We start from the raw sequence: 22510 nt of genomic DNA on the forward strand, positions 1-22510 counted from the left end.
TCCCTTCGGTTTTGTTTTCCTTCTCAGGTGTCTTCGTCCTGACTCAGGTCATTAACTGGTTCCGGACGATTCCCCTGACCTTCAAGGACCAGTTCATCATTGCCTACGGGGGGCTCCGGGGGGCCATCTGCTTCGCGCTGGTGTTTCTCCTTCCATCCTCCGTGTTCCCCCGGAAGAAGTTATTCATCACAGCAGCAATCGTGGTCATATTCTTCACCGTCTTCATCCTGGTGAGTAGAGCTCTGTCTCTCAGCAAAGTCCCTCCTTTTACCAGGAGGAAAAAGGGTCTCTTGGAGGGTCATCCTGAACTTCTCTCATAGGACGCCACATTGCTGAGGTGTCTTGAGGCTTTGGTGGGCTTCCCTGGTGGCTCAGTGGTAAAGAACTCACCTGCCAATGTAGGAGATGTGGATTTGACCCTTGGATTGGGAACATCCCCTGGAGGAGGAAATGGCAACCCACTCCTCCAGTATTCTTGCCTGGAGAATCCCATGGACGGAGGAGCCTGCGGGGCTGTGAAGAAGAAATGCAAGTTGCTCAGTCATGTCCAACTCTTTGTGACCCCGTGGATAGTCCATGGAACTCTCCAGGCCTCTAGTCTGTGGGAGTTGGACACAACTTAGTGACTTGACAACAGCAACAACTTGAGGCTTTGGTTATTAGGGCAGGAGAGAGACAGTATTTCATCAGGTCACTGGATTGTGCAGCAGTCTCAGAGAGTCCAGTTTGGTCACTTGGCCAGCACAGAAGAATTGCTATTTAAGGAAACAGCCATGTGAGCTGAGCTTCCTCCTGGAAACTTACGAACTGCACTTGCTAATCCTTGGCGTTTGTCTTCCTGGCTGACCTCGTAAAGGTGCTTGTTAGTGCTAGCTGTGCTGTGACCTTCCAGCAGCTCTGGGACGCAGGTTCACCGTAGAGCTGTGCGTGGAACTGAGGGAGGGCCGAGTGCACGTTTAACATGCGGAGGGGCAGAGACTGTGGTAGGAGGGCATGGGCCTGAGCCAGGGTCCTGACTTTGCAAGTTAACCAACCTCTTTAGGTTAATCACCTGAGCGGCTTTCACTTTGGGCTTCCCTGGTGGCTTATCTGGTAAAGAATCCTCCAACAATGCGGGAGGCCTGGGTTCAATCCCTGGGTTGGGAAGATCCCCTGGAGAAGGGAATGGCTACCCACTCAGTATTCTGGCCTGGAGAATTCCATGGACTGTATAGTCCATGGGGTCACAAAGAGTCGGACACAACTGAGCAACTTTCACTTTATGTTAATCATCCAGCCCTTAAGAGATTCTGTTTTGTGGATATTCATTTAGAAAATCGGAGAAGGAAATGGCAAATCACTCTAGTATTCTTGCCCAGAGAATCCCATGACAGAGGAGTCTGGTAGGCTACAGTCCATGGGGTCGCGAAGAGTCGGACACCACTGAGTGATTGACACACACACGTTTAGAAAATATGCCTCGGGCTCCTGCTGTGTGCCGGACAGAGCTCTGGGCATTTAGAATCCGAGAGTGAGCAAAACATCCAGAAATATCCCCAACCCTGTGGAGGTTCTATTCCAGGGAAAGTCAGTCTAGTAGGTGAGGCAATGAGAGTCTGTGAGAAGGTGAGAGATGGTGGCCTATAAGAGACAGTAGGGGCCTCCCTGGTGGGGGTGGCTCAGTGGTAAAGAATCCGTCTGTTAACGAAGGAGACACAGGTTGGGTCCCTGATCCAGGAAGGTCCCACATGCCACAGAGCAGCTAAGCCCACGTGCCACAACTATTGAGCCTGTGCCCCAGAGCCTGGGAGCCACAACTACTGAGCGCATGTGCCGCAGCTACTGAAGTCTGAGTGCCCTGAAGCCTGTGCTCCACGGCAAGAGAAGACGCTGCATTGAGAAGCCTGTGCGCTGTAACTAGAGAGTAGCCCCCAGTCACCGCAGCTGGAGAAGGCCCATGCACCGCAGCAAGACCCAGTGCAGTCAAAAAGAAGTAAATAGTCATTAAAAAAAGAGAAGAAAGAAACAGCGGGGCTCGGGCCAGGGGAGGGGGAGCAGGGTTATAATTCTCGATTGAATAGTCATAGGCGGCAACAATGAGAAACATGGTTTTTGAATAAAGGTTTGCAGGAGGTAAAGGGGTGGCTAAGCTGAAGGACATTCCAGGCAAAGGGGGCTAAAGATGAAGATGTGAAGACAGTGTGGCCACGGCCCACGTGGCTGGGGGGGAGCGCGGTGTGGGACGCAGGAGGCGAGGGAGGGTCTGCGGTCCTGGGTCATGTGGGGGCAGGCGGGCTGGTGTCAGGACATGGGCTCGTCTCCAGGTGAAATGGAAGCAGCATGGGAAGTTTGGTGCTGCTGTGGGTGTGCTTTGCTTTGTAAGGGCATCCCACCAGCCGCTGTGGGGCGGGACGGTGAAGATGAGCCGGTCCCGGTGGGGAATGGGGCGGGGGGCAGTGCAGCCAGTCAGCAGACAAGGCAGGAGGGCGGTGGCCGGGTGGCGAAAGGGCTGGGGTCCTGGGATGACTTCTGAAGCTGGAACCTGCAGGACCCCCCTGGTGGGTTTGCTGTGGGGTGGCAGGAAAAGGAGCCGTGAGGGACCGAGCTATCGTAAGGACCGACTGGCCCCACGTGAGAAGAGGCGCTGCGGGTGGCGGGCTGGGAGCCCGCTTTCCAGCACTCGAGGTTGGGGGCTGTGAGACCTGCGGGTGGGGGTGATGAACAGGAGGGTGGGGTACCTGAGCCTGGCATCCAGGAAGGAGCTGGGTCGGCAGCACAGGGCTGGGATCCACAGCTGGGAAGCTGGAAGTGGTCACCAAGGGGGTGAAAATCCATTGAGGAAACCAAGAGAGGACCAGTAGCTGGGCTCTGGGGCAGCCTAGCTATGAGACCCTGGGAGGAGACAAAGCAGCCGAGAGGACCGAGGAAGGGTGATGAGTGACACCATAAGAAAACCAGGAGATGATTTGTTTGATTTTTTAAAAAAATATTTTGTTTACCAGGTAGTCATGGAATGCTTTCTAGGTGCCTGACTCAGATATAAGCACCTTTGATGTTAGCTCTTTAAATCCTCATAACTGTTCTAAGGCACAAACTCTGGGAGGAATCACTGTCTTTGTTCCCATTTCATTGACAGGGAAGCTGAGGCACTGCAACCCAGGTGGAGACCTTCCCCCAGGTTTACACAGCCAGGAAAAGGTGATGCAGGGGGGTCGAGAGCAGTTTGGTCTTAACTCTAAATAGAGTGCCTGTGGAACTTCTCTGGTGGTTCAGTGGTTAAGACTCCTGGCTTCCAGTACAGGAGGTGTGGGTTCCATCGCTGGTCAGTGAGCTAAGACCCCACCTGCCTCATGGCCAAAAAACCAAAGCGTAAAACAGAGACAATATTGTAATGGATTCATAAAAACTTAAAAAATGGTCCATGTTAAAAAAAAAAATCCTTAAAAATAAAGAAATAAAGTACCTGGTAGAGTGGCCAGTGAAGAGAGAGTATATTGTATGTCGTCCTATTTTCTCCTTCTAGTTACCTCTCCACATAGCGGTTCATCGTTCACTCACTCATGCCTGCCAACACTGTGGACGGTAGTTTGTCCAGTCTAAGGAATCCTGGGGAGGAAGGAAGGAAGGAAGGAAGGAAGCCTGGGGATACCCTCCCTGAGTGGAGAAGTGGCCCCTGTCCCCCAAGGTCCTTGTCACCAGCATCTTTGCATGCAGTGCCCTCCAGTGACTTCTTCCTTGTTGTGTTGGGTTCTAGACGAGGGCTATCTAGGTGCACGATCTCATTTCATCCTCCAGACCAGCCCTGGTGAAGGAGGCCAGCGGTTCCCCCAGCTGAGGACGCTCAGGCTCAGAGAGGGAGAGCGAGCTGATTAGGGCACAGGTTGGTGAGTGATGGGCGCTGGGGGTGAGCCCGGGACCCTGTCTCCAGAGACAGGCTCAGAACCTTGGGGCTCTGCTGACCCCCGAGAGAAGACAGTCCTTACCAGCTTATGGCTAGGTATAGTTCAGTTGATTAACATACTCATTGGGTTCAGACATCCCGGGTTGCTTAGAGCTCCTGTCATAAATGCAGGGAGACAGCATGGAGCCTCTGGGTGGAGAGAAGCAGAGACCCTGTCTCCATCTTCTCACAGTGTGTTTACAGGAACCTTGGGACAAGCATCCAAGTAGCTGCTCTCAGAGTAGGGGGGAGATGATGCTGGGAAATGAATCCATTTTTAAAAGATATATATATTATTTTTAATTGGAGGGTGACTGCCTTACAATATTGCATTGTTTTCTGCTATGTATCAACATGAATCAGCTATAGGTCTATGTATATCCCCTTCCTCTTGAGCCTCCCTGCCACCCCCCACCCCATCCCACCCCTCTGGGTGGTCGCAGAGCTCTGGGTTTGAGCTTCCTGCATCATACAGCAAATTCGCACTGGCTCTCTATTTTAGATATGGTGACATATATCGAATCCATTTGTGTAACTTTCTGTTTTGTATCAGAGTATGCTTGATTAACAGTGTTGTGTTAGCTTCAGGCGTGCAGCAAAGTGATTCGGTTATCATGTAACTTTTCTAAACGATGCTTAATATTACATAACAGCCTAAGTAGGAACGGAATTTGAAAAAGAAAGTGAATCCATTTTGCCTTGAGCCTTTTCATGCTGCAGCAGCAGCTTAGGGCAGAGTGGCTGAGGGGACAAGCCAGACCAAGGGTGTCACTCTCCTCCTCTTCCCAAGCCTGCTGCTCTGTCCTTACGCCCCACCGGAAGCTCCGGCCAGGCTGAGTCAATGCTCTGGACTCCTCTCCTCGCTCTCAGAGCTCAAGGTGTCATGTCTGAGTCTCAAATACAAAAATAGAACCGTGTCAGTCTAGAGCAAGTAGCAGCCGGGTCGTTTGGAGATAAATCTATCAGCTCTTATTGTCTACACAAATATCCACAGTGTAAAAACAGCCCCCTGCCCCAACACCATGGGTGTAGGCTTTGTAAAATGAAATTAAAAAGGCTGAATAAAAAGATGTAATCCGAGAGAGGACACACAAAATGCAAGCTCAGATTTTAGATACTATTGAATAGGTCGGACAGATGTAGAATTGCACTTCTACAATCAGAACAGACATCAATAGGAAAAAGAAAAAAGGTGCAATAAATTTATACTGTTGCTCATTGAGTGTGTGTGCATAGGTGGTTAATATAAGGTATTATTATTACACTCTGGGTATTTTGGCTTTTTTGGAATTGGAGCTCAACCAAAAGATACAAGTGAGGTTTTGATTCCCCATGTTAGAAGACTGTGCATCCACTTTGAATGAAGACCATGTATATCAATAGTTAACACTGATTAAGAAAGTTTTTAATGTGCCAAGTTAAAAAAGAGCAGCGTGTCTGTAAATAAGTTCATTGTGGGAGTGATAAATTAGGAGTTTAGAATTAACATATACGGAAGGACTGATGCTGAAGCTGAAACATCTGTACTCTGGCCACCTCATGCGAAGAGTTGACTCACTGGATGATCCTGATGCAGGGACAGATTGGGGGCAGGAGGAGAAGGGGATGACAGAGGATGAGATGGTTGGATGGCACCGCCAACTCAATGGACATGGGTTTGAGTAAACTCCAGGAGTTGGTGATGGACAGGGAGGCCTGGCGTGCTGCGATTCATGGGGTCGCAAAGAGTCGGACACGACTGAGCGACTGAACTGAACTGACTGATGGATATGAAATAGATGATCAGTAAGGAACTACTGTGTAACACAGGAAGGCTTCTCAGTACTCTGTGATGGCCCATATGGGAAAGGAACCTGGAAACGAATAGGTATACGTAAATGTATAGCGGGAACACTTTGCTGCATGCCTGAAAATAGCACAGCGTCGTAAATCAACTGTGCTGTGCTGGGCTCAGTCGTGTCTGGCTCTGTGAGGCTCCATGGACTGCCAGACTCCTCTGTCTATGCGATTCTCCAGGCAAGAATACTGGAGTGGGTTGCCTTTCCCTTCTCCAGAGGATCTTCCTGACCCAGGGATTGAACCCAAATTGCAGGCAGGCTCTTTACCATCTGAGCCAGAACATGGAATGAGTAAACAATTCTGATTGCTCGTATGTGTACATTCAGTTTCATTTAAATGAGGTTGGTGATGACATAGACAATATAAGCTGTCTCTCTGGTTTTCAAATGATCGTGCAGATTGAGACGAGCTGGAGCCCAGTAGTGCAAAGTGCAGGTTTTGGAGTAAAGCTGTTCTGGGTCGGTGTTCTCACAGCCTCCATGAGCCTCTGTTTGCTTTGCTGTAAGATCTGATCATGGAATCCCTCCCAGGCAGTACGGAGGAAACATGTATGTAAACACAATACCTGATGCAGTGTTTAACCTGGGGATTTTCTCTGTCTTCATCATAACATTAAGTAAAATATTAAAAGACAGGAAAACTCAACTCCTTTCAAAGTATTTTAGAGCCCAATAATTATTAATCAGTTAGTCCTTATAATTATAGAGCAGATTGTCACAATTCTGGAAATTCATTCAGTTATTAACCAGAAGTCCATCAAGGAGCACGGTTGACTGGAATTGCAAGAATGGGGTCTCGTTTTGCCTCCATAGGCTGGTTTTGTAACTGGCTGTTAAGTCATTGTCTGGAACTGTGAGGTACCTAGATTTGCAAGTTCACAGGCTACTCCTTGAATACTTCTATGATTGTCACCCTACTTACCCCTGGAGTAAATAGGATTTATTTATTATTCTAAAATAAACACTGTGTGTACAACTGTATTTATGATCTCTCTGATCAAACTTGGAATGTGAGAAAGCTTTATACTGGATAGCATGATCGTAATATTTTTTAATGAATGGAAACAGTTTCTTCAAGTTGTTCTGGAAGTTGCCTGCTAAATCAGCAAAGAAATATAAAGCCAAACCCACCCACCCCCACCACAGCCCCCTCTTTTTTTTTTATATGAAATTTAATTCCAAAGAAAACAAAAGAAAATTCTTCCTAAAGAACAAACGCAGAGAATGCAGCGTATTTAAGCAGACAGCAGTTCCTTTTTCTTTCCCACTTTGCTGGGAGGGGACGAGTGAGGGTTTGAGGGTGGGCCGAAAGCAGCGATGGCACGTGGGTGCATGCTAGGTCACTTCAGTCATGTCCGACTCTTTGTGACCCCATGGACTGCAGGCTCCTCTGTCCATGGGATTCTCCAGGCAAGAATACTGGAGTGGGCTGCTATTTCCTCCTCCAGGGGATCTTCCCGACCCAGGAATCAAAATCCTGTCTCCTTTGTCTCCTGCTTTGGCAGGTGGTTTCTTTACCACTAGAGTCATCTGGGAACCCAGGGGAAAAATAAACCTCACTGCGCTGATGTTCCCTGGGACCACTGCGTAACCATTCCTCTCTTCCAGGCCTGGCTCTGGGGTGTTCTGTTTATTGCGCCAAAGCTGCATGAAAGTATGAAAATGTAACTTATGCTTTGTAAATATGTCTTTCAGTGGTTTGTTGGAAAACTAAGGGATTTCTTTATTTTTTAACCCACATGGCTAGACATAAAATGAACATACACAAATTCATCCCACTTGGAAATTAAAAACGAAAACATAAACACCTACAGAAGACTAATGAAAAATAGAGAGACTATATATAATACTAGAATATGTGTGCTAAGTGCATGCTAAGTTGATTCAGTTGTGTCCGACTCTTTGTGACCTTATGGACTGTAGCCTGCCAGGCTCCTGTAGCCTATCAGACCTGGGTTTGATCCCTGGGTTGGGAAGATCCCCTGGAGAAGGAAAAAGCTACCCACTCCAGTATTCTGGCCTGGAGAATTCCATGAACTACAGTCCATGGGGTTGCAAAGAGTCAGACATGACTGAGTGACTTTCACTTTCACTTTGAACTGCAAGGAGATCAAATCAGCCCATCCTAAAGGCAATCAACGCTGAATATTCATTGGAAGGACTGATACTGAAGCTTGAAGCTCCAATACTTTGGCCACCTGATGTGATGAACCAATTCATTGGAAAGACCTTGATTCTGGGAAAGATTGAGGGCAAGAGGAGAAGGGGCCGACAGGGGATGAGATGGTTGGATGGCATCACTGACTCAATGGACATGAGTTTGAGCAAACTCTGGGAGATGGTGAAGGACAGGGAAGCACACTAGGCTTGGTGTGCCGTAGTCCATGGAAGCCAAACGAGTTGGATATGACTTAGCGACTGAACAACAACGACAATCAGCTATACTCCAACATAAAATAGAAAATAAAGTTAGGGAGTGAATAAAAGATGCAATGTTCCATTGCATCTCATCAATACTTTATTGTTATAAATACAAAACACTGCCATATTATTAACTGAATGGATGCTGGTAGATAAAAGCATATGAAACAGCACTTTGTATATTGAGAACACACTCTATCATTCCCCTAGAGCTATTATTAACCTTGAGGCTTCATGGAATCTGAAACTCATGAAATCACCCATCACTGCAAACCACGTGCTGATACCTATTTTCAATTACATAATTTAAAAATGGCAGATTATGTGTTGATTGAAAAATGGTTATTACTTCCTGTGTTATTTCACAGTGGCAGATGGAAATGCAGGTAGAATACAAGGTGTGTCTTATTCCAGGTTTGCTTAAAATCATTCATGCTTTAGAAAATTAAAGCTGAAAAATGCTTGAAGCTGGATTGATGGAACAAAATTAATGACCTCCTTTCCAATATCTGTGCCTCACAGTTTATATTATCAAGTGAAAGTGTTAGTCGCAAAGTCATGTCCCACTCTTTGCAACCCCGTGGTCTGTGGCCTGCCAGGCTCCTCCATCCATGGGATGTCCTAGGCAGTCATCTGGAATGGGTAACCATTCCCTTCCCCAGGGGATCTTCCTGACCCAGGGATCGAGCCTGGGTCTCCTCCAGCATTGCAGGCAGATTGTTTACTGTCTGAGCCACCAAGGAAAGACTTAAAGATGTGCAGAGAGATGAAATAGCAATCAAATTTGTGTCAGGGAGCATCCCTTAACATAGTCACCCCTTCCCCAAGTCCAGTGACCCCATGAATTCTTCATGCCCTGTGGTAGCAGCCATCTGCCAACCAGGCGAGTAACTTGGGGATCCTCTTTGACCCCACATCCCCACCCCTTCCTCCCCCTGGCCTATTTTAGTATCCATATCACATAATTTTAAACATATTAGCTGAGAGTTTATCTTGGTAGCGGTAAGTTCACCACCATTCTCTTTTGTCTAAATTTTTCTGGTTATATTTACTCTTCCAGGTTAATTTTGAACATTTTCTTGACTTCTAAATATTCAAGTTCTGTTTAAAATCCTTTGGAAATGTGATTGGAATTGTATTGCATATACACTGAGATAAAATTGTCATCATGATGGTGTTATGTAATCCTATCTAGGAATTGTGTCTTTTTTTTTTCATTTATTTTTATTAGTTGGAGGCTAATTACTTTACAATATTGTAGTGGGTTTTGTCATACATTGACATGAATCAGCCATGGAGTTACATGTATTCCCCATCCCGCTCCCCGCTCCCACCTCCCTCTCTACCCGATCCCTCTGGGTCTTCCCAGTGCACCAGGCCTGAGCACTTGTCTCATGCATCCAACCTGGGCTGGTGATCTGTTTCACTATAGATAATATACATGTTTCAATCCTGTTCTCTCGAAACATCCCACCCTCGGCTTCTCCCACAGAGTCCAAAAGTCTGTTCTGTACATCTGTGTCTCTTTTTCTGTTTCGCATATGGGGTTATTGTTACCATCTTTCTAAATTCCATATATATGTGTTAGTATGCTGTGATGTTCTTTGTCTTTTTAAAACTCAAATATTTTCAGTATCCTTTAATTACATTTATAGTTCTCTCTGTAAAGGTTTTGTGCATTTCATAAGTAGGATTATGTATTTCATGCATATGCAGAGAGAGTATATAATTATATATATATATTTAGTATTTATATAGTATTATGTATATAATGGGCTTCCCAGGTGGCTCAGTGGTAAAGAATCTACCTGCCAATGCAGGAGATGCAGGTTTGATCCCTGGGTCAGGAGGATCCCCTGGAGGAGGACAGGGCAGCCCACTCCAGTATCGCTGCCTGGAGAATCCCCATGGGCAGAGGAGCCTGGCGGGCTATAGTCCGTGGGGTCGGATACCAGTGAGCACAGTAGCACAACATCTTGTAAGGTTCAGATCCAGGGTTACCTTTCTACAGAGCCTTCCTTGACCTGCTCCCTATGTATCTCTCATTCTTCCTGTTTCTACTTTGTTAACTGTTTCGTGTGTATCTTTCTCCTCACAAGACTATGACGTCCTCAAGCTGAGGTTCTTAACTATCCACCTCCGATTCCCAAGCCTCTGACATGGACACCTTAAACGCTCAATTCAGATTGCTTAACAGATTAATGAATGAATCATTGAAATGTTTTCTGTGAATAAGACAAGTAGATGATTCCTCTGAACTGGGTGAGCCTTTATTATTTCTTAGAAGGATTTTCTTTTTCTTAAAATTACAGAGTATCACATTTTCAATTTCTTACATCCTGTCCATTTTTTGTTTCTAGTAGCAGCTTTTGGGACATGGCCCTCTGAAAATATGCCAGCTTTTAAAGAGGAAGAAAAAATTAACAAAATGTTACTTATGCTCCCTTAAGTCTTGGGGGCAGGGAATCTTTTGTTAGTTATCAAGTATTAGGAGGTTACAAATTATTCTTGAATTTTATAAGGTTTTCCTCCCCCCTTCTTTTGTGCAGGGAATAACTATCCGACCACTGGTGGAGTTCCTTGATGTTAAGAGGTCGAATAAGAAACAGCAAGCTGTCAGTGAGGAAATCCATTGTCGGGTAGGTGTTAATGTAGCAAATCAGTTTAAATGGTCCAAGGGAAAATGATGGGATTAAGTCACACAGCTTGACACCAGGGTCTCATTTCCTGAAGAAGAGGCAGCTGCGGAGGTTGATGGGTGTGGGGGTGGGCTGAGGAAGAGGTGAATTGAGGGTAGAATGAACATAGCCCCCCATGGAGGCTACACACCTCAGGAATACAGGGACAAGCAATCCCCTTTTAGCCCTTACTTCAGCCTGAAGGAGAATTGTGACCGTACTTCATAGTTTCCAAAATTACAAACTATTGTGTTAAAAAATATGAATTCTAATGATCGATATGACAAACATCTCATGAATTTGTTTGAAGATGAATTGTTGTCTTATTTCAGTTAAAATTCAAGCAAAACAAAACCAAAAAGTATCAGCATCTTTGAAGTTTAGGCATAATAGAAATAGTAATGGTATTTCTATTAGAATTCTATAAATTTCTATAGTTATCATTTCTACACACGGAAATAATCATTACCATTTCTATAAGTAGGAATTAATAATTTCTGTAAATAGAAACAGAAATTACTGATTTCAGATAAAAATTAATCAACCAGCTGGCTTTTTCTGTTTTAGTTTTTTGATCACGTGAAGACCGGGATTGAAGATGTTTGTGGTCACTGGGGTCACAACTTTTGGAGAGACAAGTAAGAAGGCTTTAAGTGGCTCTGGATCAGTCTGGGAGCAGGACACATTGACTTGTGTTATTTTTTAGACTTTCCGATCTTTCCTGTTGTGCCGTAGTCTGTCCTTTAAGATAAAGTTTGGTTCTCATAGAGGCTTGGAACAATAGGAGCTTTAACAAGGTGGAAGCTTACTTCTCTCTTATGTGAGTATCAGGTAGGCAGTGTACCATTGACAGGTGAATTACGCTCCACAGACTCCTCGTGGTCCCAGGGCCCTTCCTCCACCAAGAACCTCCGTTTCCAACATTGCCTTTCAGACCGAAAATGGCTGCTGCAGCACTAGCTATTATGTGCACATGCCAGGAAGAAAGTCAACAAAGAGACAAAGAATATGTACTGGTTTCCTCCTAATCAAAGTTATCAGAGGCTTCACTCAGTTCTTCCAGTTGAATCACATGTCCTGGCCTTGCATGACCAGGGCTAATTTTATGGGCATTTCTCACTGTGGGGGAGGCCGAGGAATGCAGTCTGTTTGGTTTAAAACCAGGGGTTCCATTACTGTCTATTCTCCCACACATGTTGAGCGGCTTTGTCAAATACAGAGCTCCAGAGCACCTGAGGAGATACATAGACTTGCAAAAATAGCAAATGTTTTAAAAGTTACACTTCTCTGAAAAATGATGTGTATTTACACAGATGTGTGGGCTTCCCAGGTGGCACGGTGGTAAAGGACTGTCATGCCAATGGGTTTGATCCCTGGATTGAGACGATCCCCTGGAGGAAGAAATGGCAACCCACCCCAGTATTCTTGCCTGAAGAATTCCATGGACAAAGAAGCCTGGTGGGCTGTAGTCCATGGGATCGCAGAGTTGGACACGACTAAACATGCAAGCATGCACATAAATGTGTATCTCTCTCTATGTATATATAATTTATGTGGTCCCTAAGTTGTGTCCAGCTCTTGCGACCCCATGGACTGTAGCCTGTCAGACGCCTCTGTCCATGGATTTTCCAGGCAAGAATACTGGAGTGGGTTGCCATTTCCTTCTCCAGGGGATCTTCCCAACCTAGGTATCAAACCCGGATCTCCTGCATTGCAGGCAGACTCTTTACTGTCTGAGCTGATATATAATTTATATGCACGTATATATGTATACACACACACACACATATGTGTGTATACATGTATGATAATAAAGGTTTAGAGCCTTTCTTCAAGGATCTTGTAGCTGAAATGCAAGAGATAGACTACCAGGGAGAATTAGGTGCACAGTTTAATATATACTGAAAAACAGACTTATGGGATCAAGAAATACAGATTAATTCTAATAGCAGGGTTAGGGCCAGTATGTTACAGGAGCAGCTCCCATGGGCTGGTGGGAGCTGACTGTGTGTATCTAAGTCAATGCCATCCACATTGGTGACTTGACTCAGCCATGGCGGGGAGTGAACCAGGGAACTGACAAACGCTACAAATCATACATGTGTCAAATTTGCAGGCACATCACTGTCTGGGAAAGACTTTTGAAAGAGGGTGTTTCAGCTGGTCCTTGAAGAGAGACAGACAGGTCCCCAGATATATTTGGTGGATTCCTGTTCAATCTCTTGTCTTTTCTTTCCTAGCTTGCAAGCAGATTCCCCCACCCCCCCACCTTGCAAATTTACATGAAGTTCACCAACCCACCAATTTACGTAATTTAACATAAGTACATCTTTGAGTGCTTACTGTTTGCTCAGTGGACTACAAGAGAAGTATAAGCCATAGACTTGGGCCTTTAAAATTTTGCAATATTGTAAAAGCAATTAAACAGTCACATAGCAAATGGGGGGTGTGTGTGTGTGTGACATCATTAGGTAATGAGTTATAGGGACTACAAGTGCTGGCACAACCTTCACAAGACTGACTATGTTGTTTGCTAATGTACAGAGGCCCCTGGACATAGCCTTCCTTCATAACTAAAGGAAAAATATTTTGTTTGTAGGAACAGGCTACTTAATTAGTGAGATGGGAACACTCAGTAATAAAGTGAATTAAAATCTCTGTTGTAGAATCATGAAACAAAAGGCCAGTTGTCTTGGTGGTATTCACTTTTTCGGAGGCAGGAGGCAGAGCGGAGAACCCTGCTATGACTCCCTACCTCATCCTGCTTTAGGTCTCTGGGTGTCTATGCCAAGCCCGTGATACAGGCTTTCCTGCCACTTGTTCTCTGTTGATTGCATGAAAGTGAGTCACTCAGCTGTGTCCGACTCTGCAACCCCATGGACTGTAGCCCACCAGGCTCCTCTGTCCATGGAATTCTCTAGGCAGGAACACTGGAGAGTGTAGCCATTTCTTTCTCCGAGGGATCATCCTTCCTGACTCAGGGATTGAACCTAGGTCTCCTGCATTGCAGGTGGATTCTGTACTGTCTGAGCCAGCAGGGAAGCCCCATGCCTTTATCCATCTTCAGCATCCTTTTCAGCCTGACCACTTTTCTTTCTCTCGCATCCTATCCGTCCTTTTTTGAAGTGATTAAATGAGTATGGTCATCCAGAGCAGTTTGTCCTTTTCCCAAGGGGAGATTGAACTAGAGATTTATCCCACTGCTCTGACGTCCAAACAGAAGGAAACATAGATATGATGAAGGAATGAGGCTGGTTGGCCCTGGGGCCATGATAGGTGATGGAAGAGGTGAGCCCTGTGAACTTGTGATTGGGTCCAGAAAGTGAAGGACTAGAGAAAGTCTAGCTTCGTCCTGCCTTCCAGGCAGACACCTCATCTCTAAATGTGAATCTGTTCTGGGCAGACATCTGTAAGCTCTGGGCTAATTGGACCATAAATATAAAACATGGAGCCGACTTTGATTCATGTCTGGAAGGTAATATTGCGACATACCTGACACCTCTCCTGCAGTGTGCATGCTTCACTGAAGAAATTTATGAAGGCTTACATATTTGCATGCATGAAGTGTTCCAGGTAAATTAAAATAATTTTCTGGATTGTCAAGCACACTGTGCACTGCAGGTAGAGTAGAGAAGTTTGTGTGAAGGGATTTGATGCTGATACAGGTCATTCTTGAAATGAGTTCTCAGATCTCATTTCTGGTCTGTACGTAATTGTGGATGTTACAAAAATGGCATAAAAAACAAGCGACTGTTTTAGGGGTATCCTTCTCTTCCTTCTGAAATCCTTTTACTGTAGATTTCTAATGGTCCTTCCGGAGGGTTCTTGAGCCATTTGACCCTTTGAAAATGAAATGAAAGGGTCATGCAGTAAGGATGTTTCTCGTGTTTGGCAAAAGTTGTCTGATGATAGTAAAAAAGCCACCTATGTGTAGCTTGGTGGAGAAATGAAACGTATGGAGATAGAGCAAATAAAGGGTATAAATCCTACAGTGCATAGATCAGATGTCACTGTCTTTAATGTTTATTCTTCTTGCAAATCTCTCGTTGGGCTTTCCAGGTGGCACAGTGGTAAAGAATCTACCTGCCAGTGCAGGAGATGCGGATTTGACCCCTGGGTCGGGAAGATCCCCTGGAGTAGGAAGTGGCAATCCACTCTAGAATTCTTGCCTGGAGAATGCTATGGACAGAGGAGCCTGGAAGGCTTCAGTCCATGAGGTTGCAGAGTCGGACGTAACTGGGAAAAAAAAAAGAAAATAAGAGAAAACTAAAAGAACAACAACAATGATATTAATACAAGTTTGAAAATAAGGTGCTGTGTTGCTGCCAGGCGTCCTGGTTCAGTGAGCTTCACGTGAAATTCAAAATAAACTTAGATAAAAATAGGCCCAGTGTTTTGTGTGGAGACCAGTCAATAGCAAAACCCTTTCAAGGTAGCTCTCTGCCATTGTTCTTAGGTCTCCTGTATTTGGAACAAAGGACTAGTACCGTGAATGTGGCTTAACATTGTTCACTTTCATAGCACAGGTGTGCCTATAAACCACCTTGGACTTACAGTGATCACTGTAACACATTATTTTCCTCATCAAATATTTACTGCCTACTGATTCACTTGAATATTGGCGCAATATTTATATACAAACCAAGTCAATATTCAACTGCTTACAGGAGCAGTCACTTATTATAGCTGATTGACATTGTTGTACAGCAGAAGTTAACACAGCATTGTGAAACAACTATACTCCAATTAAAGAATAAAAAAAGAATTAAAAAAAACCCTCAACAGCAAAGGGAAAAAATTGTTCAATATTTCACAAAGAACCAAATTCAGGGTGACATATGCAGAAAGCATTCATCTTCTTTTTTTTTTTTTTTGGAATTGGTAGACATGAGGCTGAACACTTGGCTTTGTTTATGACACTGAGTCGAACTGAACTGAGTTCTTTTAAATGAAAGTCTAATGCCGTTTTTTTCTTTTTTTTTTTTTTTTAGGTTTTTTTTTTTAGGTTTTTTTTTTTTTTTTTTTATTAGTTGGAGGCTAATTACTTTACATCATTACAGTAGTTTTTGTTATACATTGATATGAATTAGCCATGGATTTACATGTACTCCCCATCCCAGTCCCCCCTCCCACCTCCCTCTCCACCCGATCCCTCTGGGTCTTCCCAGTGCACCAGGCCCGAGCACTTGTCTCATGCACCCAACCTAGGCTGGTGATCTGTTTCACCCTAGATAATATACATGTTTCAAGAAAGCATTCATCTTCTATCATCACATGAACATGCTGCACAAATGTCTCCAGAATCTATGATGCTGCTTAAGGAAATGTATTATTTTTGATAGGAAAAAATGAAATACATTGTCTTTTTGCAGTAGAAAAAGGAACTAAAGTACTTAAGTTAGGAGGCAGAGAGTCAGCTCATCTGGCCTCTTCTTGCTCCAGCTTCAGAGCATCAGTGGGTCATCAGCTGATCCTGGCCAGCCTTCTCTGATGTAATGGGTCACTTAACTCTGCTTCATGGGACATTCACCTTTGTCCTGGGACCAAGGAGTCACTCCAGGTACATCCTTCTCATGCCATGTGGCAACATAAGAAGTGAGCTCCAATGAGCAAGCCCATCCATAGCCTCTGCTCCCATCATCGTGTCTCCTGACTGCCCATTGACCAAAGCAGGTGATGTTATTGATCTCAGGGGCAGGAAGCAAGATGGAGCAGGTCACCTCAGCCATGGTGGAAGGGCATCACCAAGTAACCTGATCTGTTACAGGGTGTGGGTCCAGGGAGGAGCTGGGCCGGATGATTCAGTCTGCCTTTAAGCTTACAAAGCTCCTGGCCGTGTCCTGGACCCTGGTAAGATAGGAACACAGGCAAACAAAACAAAACGCAGTCTGCGCATGGGTCATTAACGCTAGGAGAAGAAAATCAGTAAATAAGCATTGGATAGCCTGTTAGAAAGTGCTGACTGCAATGGAGGAAAATGTGTCTGGGAAGAAGAAGAGGAAGTTCTGGAGTGCAATTCTAGTAGGGTAGGTAGGAAAGGCTCTTGTGAGAAAATGACCTTAAGGAAAAGACTTGAAGGTAGTAAAAGTAAAAAGTAGTAGGTACAGAGACCGCGAGGTGGGAGCAGGGCTGGCACGTTTCTGGGACGGGGGCGGCCTCAGAGAGGCTGGACCTGAGTTAGAGCAGCAGAGCCTTGAGGCAGGCAGCTCCAAGTGGCGTCGGGCATCCAGGTCGTTGTGCTTGTACTCAGTGAGAGGCAGAGGAGTTGCGGGGTTTGACTTACTTCTTTTCTATTGAGAATTTTATTTGTTTATTTTTGGCTGTGCTGGGTCTTCATTGCTGTTTCTCTACTTGCAGTGAGTGGGTGCCACTCTCGGTTTGGTGCATGAGCTGCTCATCGTGGTGGCCTGTTTTGTTGCAGACCACGAGACCTAGGTGCACGGGTTTGAGTTTTCATAGTTGCTATGCTTGGGCTCAATAGTGCCCAAGCACTGCTTGCAGTGCACGGGCTTAGCTTGTGTGATCTTTTCTGGCCAGGGATCGAACCCATATCCCCTGCATTGGCAGGCAGATTCTCAACCACTGGACCACCAGGGAAGTCCTTGATTTACACTTTAATGGGATCCCTGTGGCATTAGTGGTAAAGAACCTGCTTGCCAGTGCAGGAGATGTAAGTAAGAGACACTGGTTCTCTCTCTAGGTTGGGACGATCCCCTGGGGAAGGGCATGACAACCCACTCCAGTATTCCTGCCTGGAGTATCCTCATGGACAGAAGAGCCTAGTAGGTACAGTCCATGGGGTCACAAAGAGTCGGACACGGCTGAAGCGACTTAGCAGCAGCAGCTGGTTTGCATCAAGGATAGGCTATAGGAACATGGTGGCAGAGGCAGGAAAACCAATTTGGTGCCTGTTGCAATAACCCATTGGGAGATGATAATGCTCAGGTGGTACTAGTGGTAAAGAACCACCACCACCACCCCCCCCCCCCACCGCCAATGCAGGAGACGGAGGAGACCTGGGTTCCATCCCTGGGTTGGGAAGATCCCCTGGAGGAGGGCATGGCAGCCCACTCCAGTATTCTTGCCTGGAGAGTCTCATGGACAGAAGAGCCTGGCGGGCTACAGTCTGTGGGGTTGCACAGAGTTGGACAGGACTAGCGCGACTTAGCACGCGATGCTGGGCCCAGGGCGATGGCTGGAGGAAGGATTAGATTTTGTGTGTACTGAAATGGTGGAACTAACAGAAGTCGTTGATAGAGTGGATGTAGAGTATTAGTTTGCCAGAGCTGCTGTCACAAACTACCGCACGTTCATGACTTAAATAGGAGTTACTGTCTCATAGTTCTAGAGGCTGGAAGTCCAAGAATAAGATGTCAGTGAAACTGGTTCCTTTGGAACTGAGAGGGAAGGGTCTGCTCCAGGCATCCTCTCTTGGCTTGTGGTTGTCCTTCTTTTTCCTGCTTCTTCACATTGTCTTCTCTCTTTACATGTCTGTGTCTGAATTTCCTCCTAAAATACACACACCAGTCATGTTGCATTCAGGCCCACTAATGACCTCACTTTAACTTAATCAGCTGTTTCCAAATACGGTCACATTCTGAGGTCCTGGGGACCAGGACTGTAACATATGGATTTTGGGGGAAACACAGTTCAGGTCATAATGTGGAATATGAGAGAAGGCGGAGAATCAGAGATGACATCAGGGTTTTGGACCACGTGGAGCTGTCGCTAACTGAAATGGGGATGACTTGGGAGAAGAGCCATTAGAGCATGCCAAGTTTGAGATGTCCAAGTGAAGAAGCTGAGCAGGGGTCTGGATACTCATTTCTGGGGCTTGGGAAAGAAGTTGGAGCTGGAGACACACATTTGGGAGTCTTGGGCATGAAAAGTGAAAGTGTTAGTCACCCGATCATGTCCTGCTCTTTGTGAACCCATGGACTGTGGCCCGTCAGCCTCCTCTGTCCATGGAATTCTCCAGGCAAAATTACTGGAGAAGGGCATCTCCTTTTCCAGGGGATCTTCCCTGACCCAGGGACCAAGCTGATGTCTCCTGTGTCTCCTGCATTGGCTGGCAGGTTCTTTACCACTAAGGCCACTTGCGAAGCCCCATTAGGTATAAGTATGTTGTGGTTAAAATAAAAATATACTAATATGTGCTGTCTATATATATTCAGGTATGCACCTACAAAAATAAATACAATGATCAGACTAACTAAACACTGCTACTATTTTTTTCCCCTGGGAGTAGTGGAAATTATTTTATTGGTAAGAACAGATTTTTTTTTCTTAATCAGTGTTGTGTTAATTAATTGAAGTTTTGATTTTGCTTATTTCCAGGTTTAAGAAGTTTGATGACAAATACCTGCGGAAGCTTTTGATTCGGGAGAACCAACCCAAGTCAAGCATTGTGTCTTTATACAAAAAGCTTGAAATAAAACATGCCATCGAGATGGCAGAAACTGGGATGATAAGCACTGTTCCTTCTTTTGCATCTTTAAAGTAAGTTCTGTTTTGAAAATATAAGTTAATGTGGCTTCCCAAGTACCTCAGTGGTAAAAGAACCTACCTGCCAGTGCAAGAGAAACAGGTTCAATCCCTGGGTCAGGAAGATCCCCTGGAGGAGGAAATGGCAACCCACTCCAGTATTTCCAGTATTCTTGCCTGGAAAATTCCATGGGCAGAGAAGCCCGGTCCCGGCGGGTACAGTCCATTGGGTTGTGAAGAGTCAGACATGACTGAGCATCTGAGCAACTTATTGCTAAGTAGGTGTTTATAGTTTTGTGAAACCAGTAATAATAAGAATTTGACTTATGTCCTGACATGAGTCCTTAAGACCTCACTGGTTAAAATGTGAAAACCTGGAAATGTGTCCATTATTTTATACTATGTCATGTCATGTCACGTCACACCATGTTGTGTTATTGTAGAATGGACTAGTCAGAAAGTACCTGCTCATGTTTGGGATGATTATGTATTTATTGTATTTGCTTTGGACAGTTCAGTGTGTTCTGAAAGTAAAGCCTCTTCATCAGGCATTTTGAAATGGAATAGTTTAAGGTGTGTTATGATTTTCAATTATAAAGACAAATGTAATTACATAGCTATTTCCTCATGGATTTTTCATAGAGTCATAATTTAAGGCTTGGAAAGAACATTTAGTGGCAATCTTGTGCAGAGGTGCTCAACGCAGGCTGTACAATGGAAATACTGTAGGAGCATTTAAATAACACCCATGCCTGGGCCCCACCCAGACCAATAAAATCAGGATCTCTGGTGTTGAGGCTCAGGTATAGGTTTTTTATATATAAGTGATGTGAATGAACCTAGAGCCTGTCATCCAGAATGAAGTTAAGTCAGAGAAAAACAAATATCGCATATTAGCCTGTATATATGGAATCTAGGAAAATGGTACTGATGAACCTATTTGCAGGGCAAGAATAGAGATGCAGACGTAGAGAATGGACTTGTGAATACAGAGAGGGCAGGAGAGGGTGGGATGAACTGAGAGAGTAGCTTTGACTTATATACACTACCATGTACGAAAGAGATAGCTAGGAGAAGCTGCGGCATGGCACAGGGGGTCAGCTCGGTGCCCTGTGATAACCTAGAGGGGGTGTATGAGGCGGGTGAGAGGGAGGCCCGAGAGGGAGGGGATGTATGCTCACATATAGCTGACTCATGACATTGTACAGCAGAGACCAACACAACATTGCAAAGCAATTATATTCTAATAAAAATATATAACCTTATAGAAGTGTATAATAAGGAATCCGGTATTAAGATGCACTGACCTAGTCTGTCTCCCTAATTTTAAAAACGAGGAGATGAATACCCAGAATGTAAAGTGACTTAAACTCTTATAGCAAATCCATAGCAGAGTAATACATACTGTCAGCAAATTAGCAAATGAGTTTATCACAAAAGCATCATTCCTCCTCTACATGACAAATTTCAGGTTATGATGATTTCTTCTTTTACTGATGAGACAAGCTTGAAGCTTGTTTCAGCAAAGTTTCACCTAAATTAAAATGCTAGCTATGGAAGGGTTGAAATGAAAGAGAAGCTCCAAATCACACCCAACCGTATAAACTGTGATTTTCACTAGGATGATAGTCCCCTATAAGAATTATGGTAGTTTACACCATACAGAATAAAAAGTAGTAGTGGTCAGGATGACTCAGAAATAAAGGCATTATATTGCACTGGAAATAGTGGTGATTGAGCAGAATGACTGTTTATAGTCCCAGCTCTGCAAATAACTCACTGTGTGACCTTAAGCTGGTCCATCTGTTTCCCTGAGATTGTTTCTTCAAGTAGAAAATGGGGCTATACTTGCTCCTTGAAGTTTACTCCAGGTTTACCATTTATGATCTTTCTTAGGCACTGTTCCTTTTGTGGGTGCAGCACAAAATAATTCAACTATCCAGCTTCTCAAAAGGGAGTCATTGACTTCATGGTCATAGAAGAAGGAAATCTCAGCTTTACCTCTGTTCACAGTTCATCTTGAAGCCAGTCAAAAGTGGAGTAAAGGCAAAGGTTTAGGGTTAGGAAAGTGGGTAACAAAAATTGATGGATAGTTACACAGCTGGGTAAATGATTGCCATGTTCACTATTTCACCTCTTCTGAAGTGTTTTCTTTGGAGGAGGATAGAAGCAAAAAAGAGAGGTAGTAAGGTGTCATATTTCTGGCAATAATGAACTGAATCCAGACCAAACTACTGAGAAAACTAGAGGGAAAAGGACAAAATATATTTTAAATATCTGCTGGAAAGCTGGACAGTATCTATATAGTGAGGAATTTCTTGGCTAGAAGTCAAAAAAGAGGGAAGTTCAAGAGGATAGAACTGGCATTTATTGCTATTTTCTGTCTGGAATTTGGAGAACGTGTCTTAAGAGTCTAAAAAGCTAAAACAGGGGTTTAGACAGACTAATTTGTCTTAGAGAATAAAATTAGAATTCAGAACCTACCAAGAAGGAGGACCATTTGTATGTACTCATACAATGTATGTACATACATTTGTATGTATAGGTTTTTACTTCAAAGTCCTACACCTTAACCCTCAAGGGAAAGAAGCCCAGCCTGGGATTATCTCAATTCTTGATTATTTAAATCATCAGAGACTGAGATTGCCTCTATCTCAGCTGCTCAAGAGAAGTTAAGTTGAAACCTTCTCTGGAAGAAAATAAGATTGTAAAGAGCATTAAAGTATCCGAATGATTGTTTTATATATGTGTAATACTTAATCCAAAATAACCAAGCATATGAGTAGACAGGAAATGTGACTGAAAACACTGAGAAACAAGCAACAAAATATAAGTAACAGTCAACACAAAAGGGATTCAGATCACTGGATTGTCGGACAGGGACTTTAAAACAGAAATAGAAACATGCTTAAGGGAAGAAAATGGCATTGACACTTTTGGCATTGTCATGGAGATTATATAAACAAAAAAGACCAAAGTGAAGTATTTGAGCTGAAAATAAAGTAACTAAATTTAGGATCTCACTTGACAGCTATCAAAACAGACTAGATAAAGTTGAAGAGAAAAGGAATTAATTGAAAGATAGGACAGAAGGAAAGACCAGAATGAAAAACAGTATGAAGAAAAAAAAAAAAAAAGATGAAAAAGAAAGTGAGAAATATATGGGGTAG

The 22510-nt window shown here is 44.3% G+C and overlaps 1 protein-coding gene across 2 annotated transcripts in view; it reads left to right on the forward strand.

The window, feature by feature from the left end:
* The window catches only part of SLC9A2 (solute carrier family 9 member A2), an 88149-nt gene that overhangs the window by 54389 nt on the left and 11250 nt on the right, over nucleotides 1-22510 (forward strand). For both annotated transcript variants that reach the window (XM_020874893.2, XM_070475608.1), the window contains 4 exons: nucleotides 28-230; nucleotides 10728-10817; nucleotides 11424-11494; nucleotides 19194-19355. In XM_020874893.2, the coding sequence (XP_020730552.1) occupies nucleotides 28-230; nucleotides 10728-10817; nucleotides 11424-11494; nucleotides 19194-19355 (526 nt within the window). The remainder of the gene's footprint in view (nucleotides 1-27; nucleotides 231-10727; nucleotides 10818-11423; nucleotides 11495-19193; nucleotides 19356-22510) is intronic.

The sequence above is a fragment of the Odocoileus virginianus genome, chromosome 2 (genome assembly GCF_023699985.2).
Source record: "Odocoileus virginianus isolate 20LAN1187 ecotype Illinois chromosome 2, Ovbor_1.2, whole genome shotgun sequence".
Taxonomy (NCBI): Eukaryota; Metazoa; Chordata; class Mammalia; order Artiodactyla; family Cervidae; genus Odocoileus; species Odocoileus virginianus.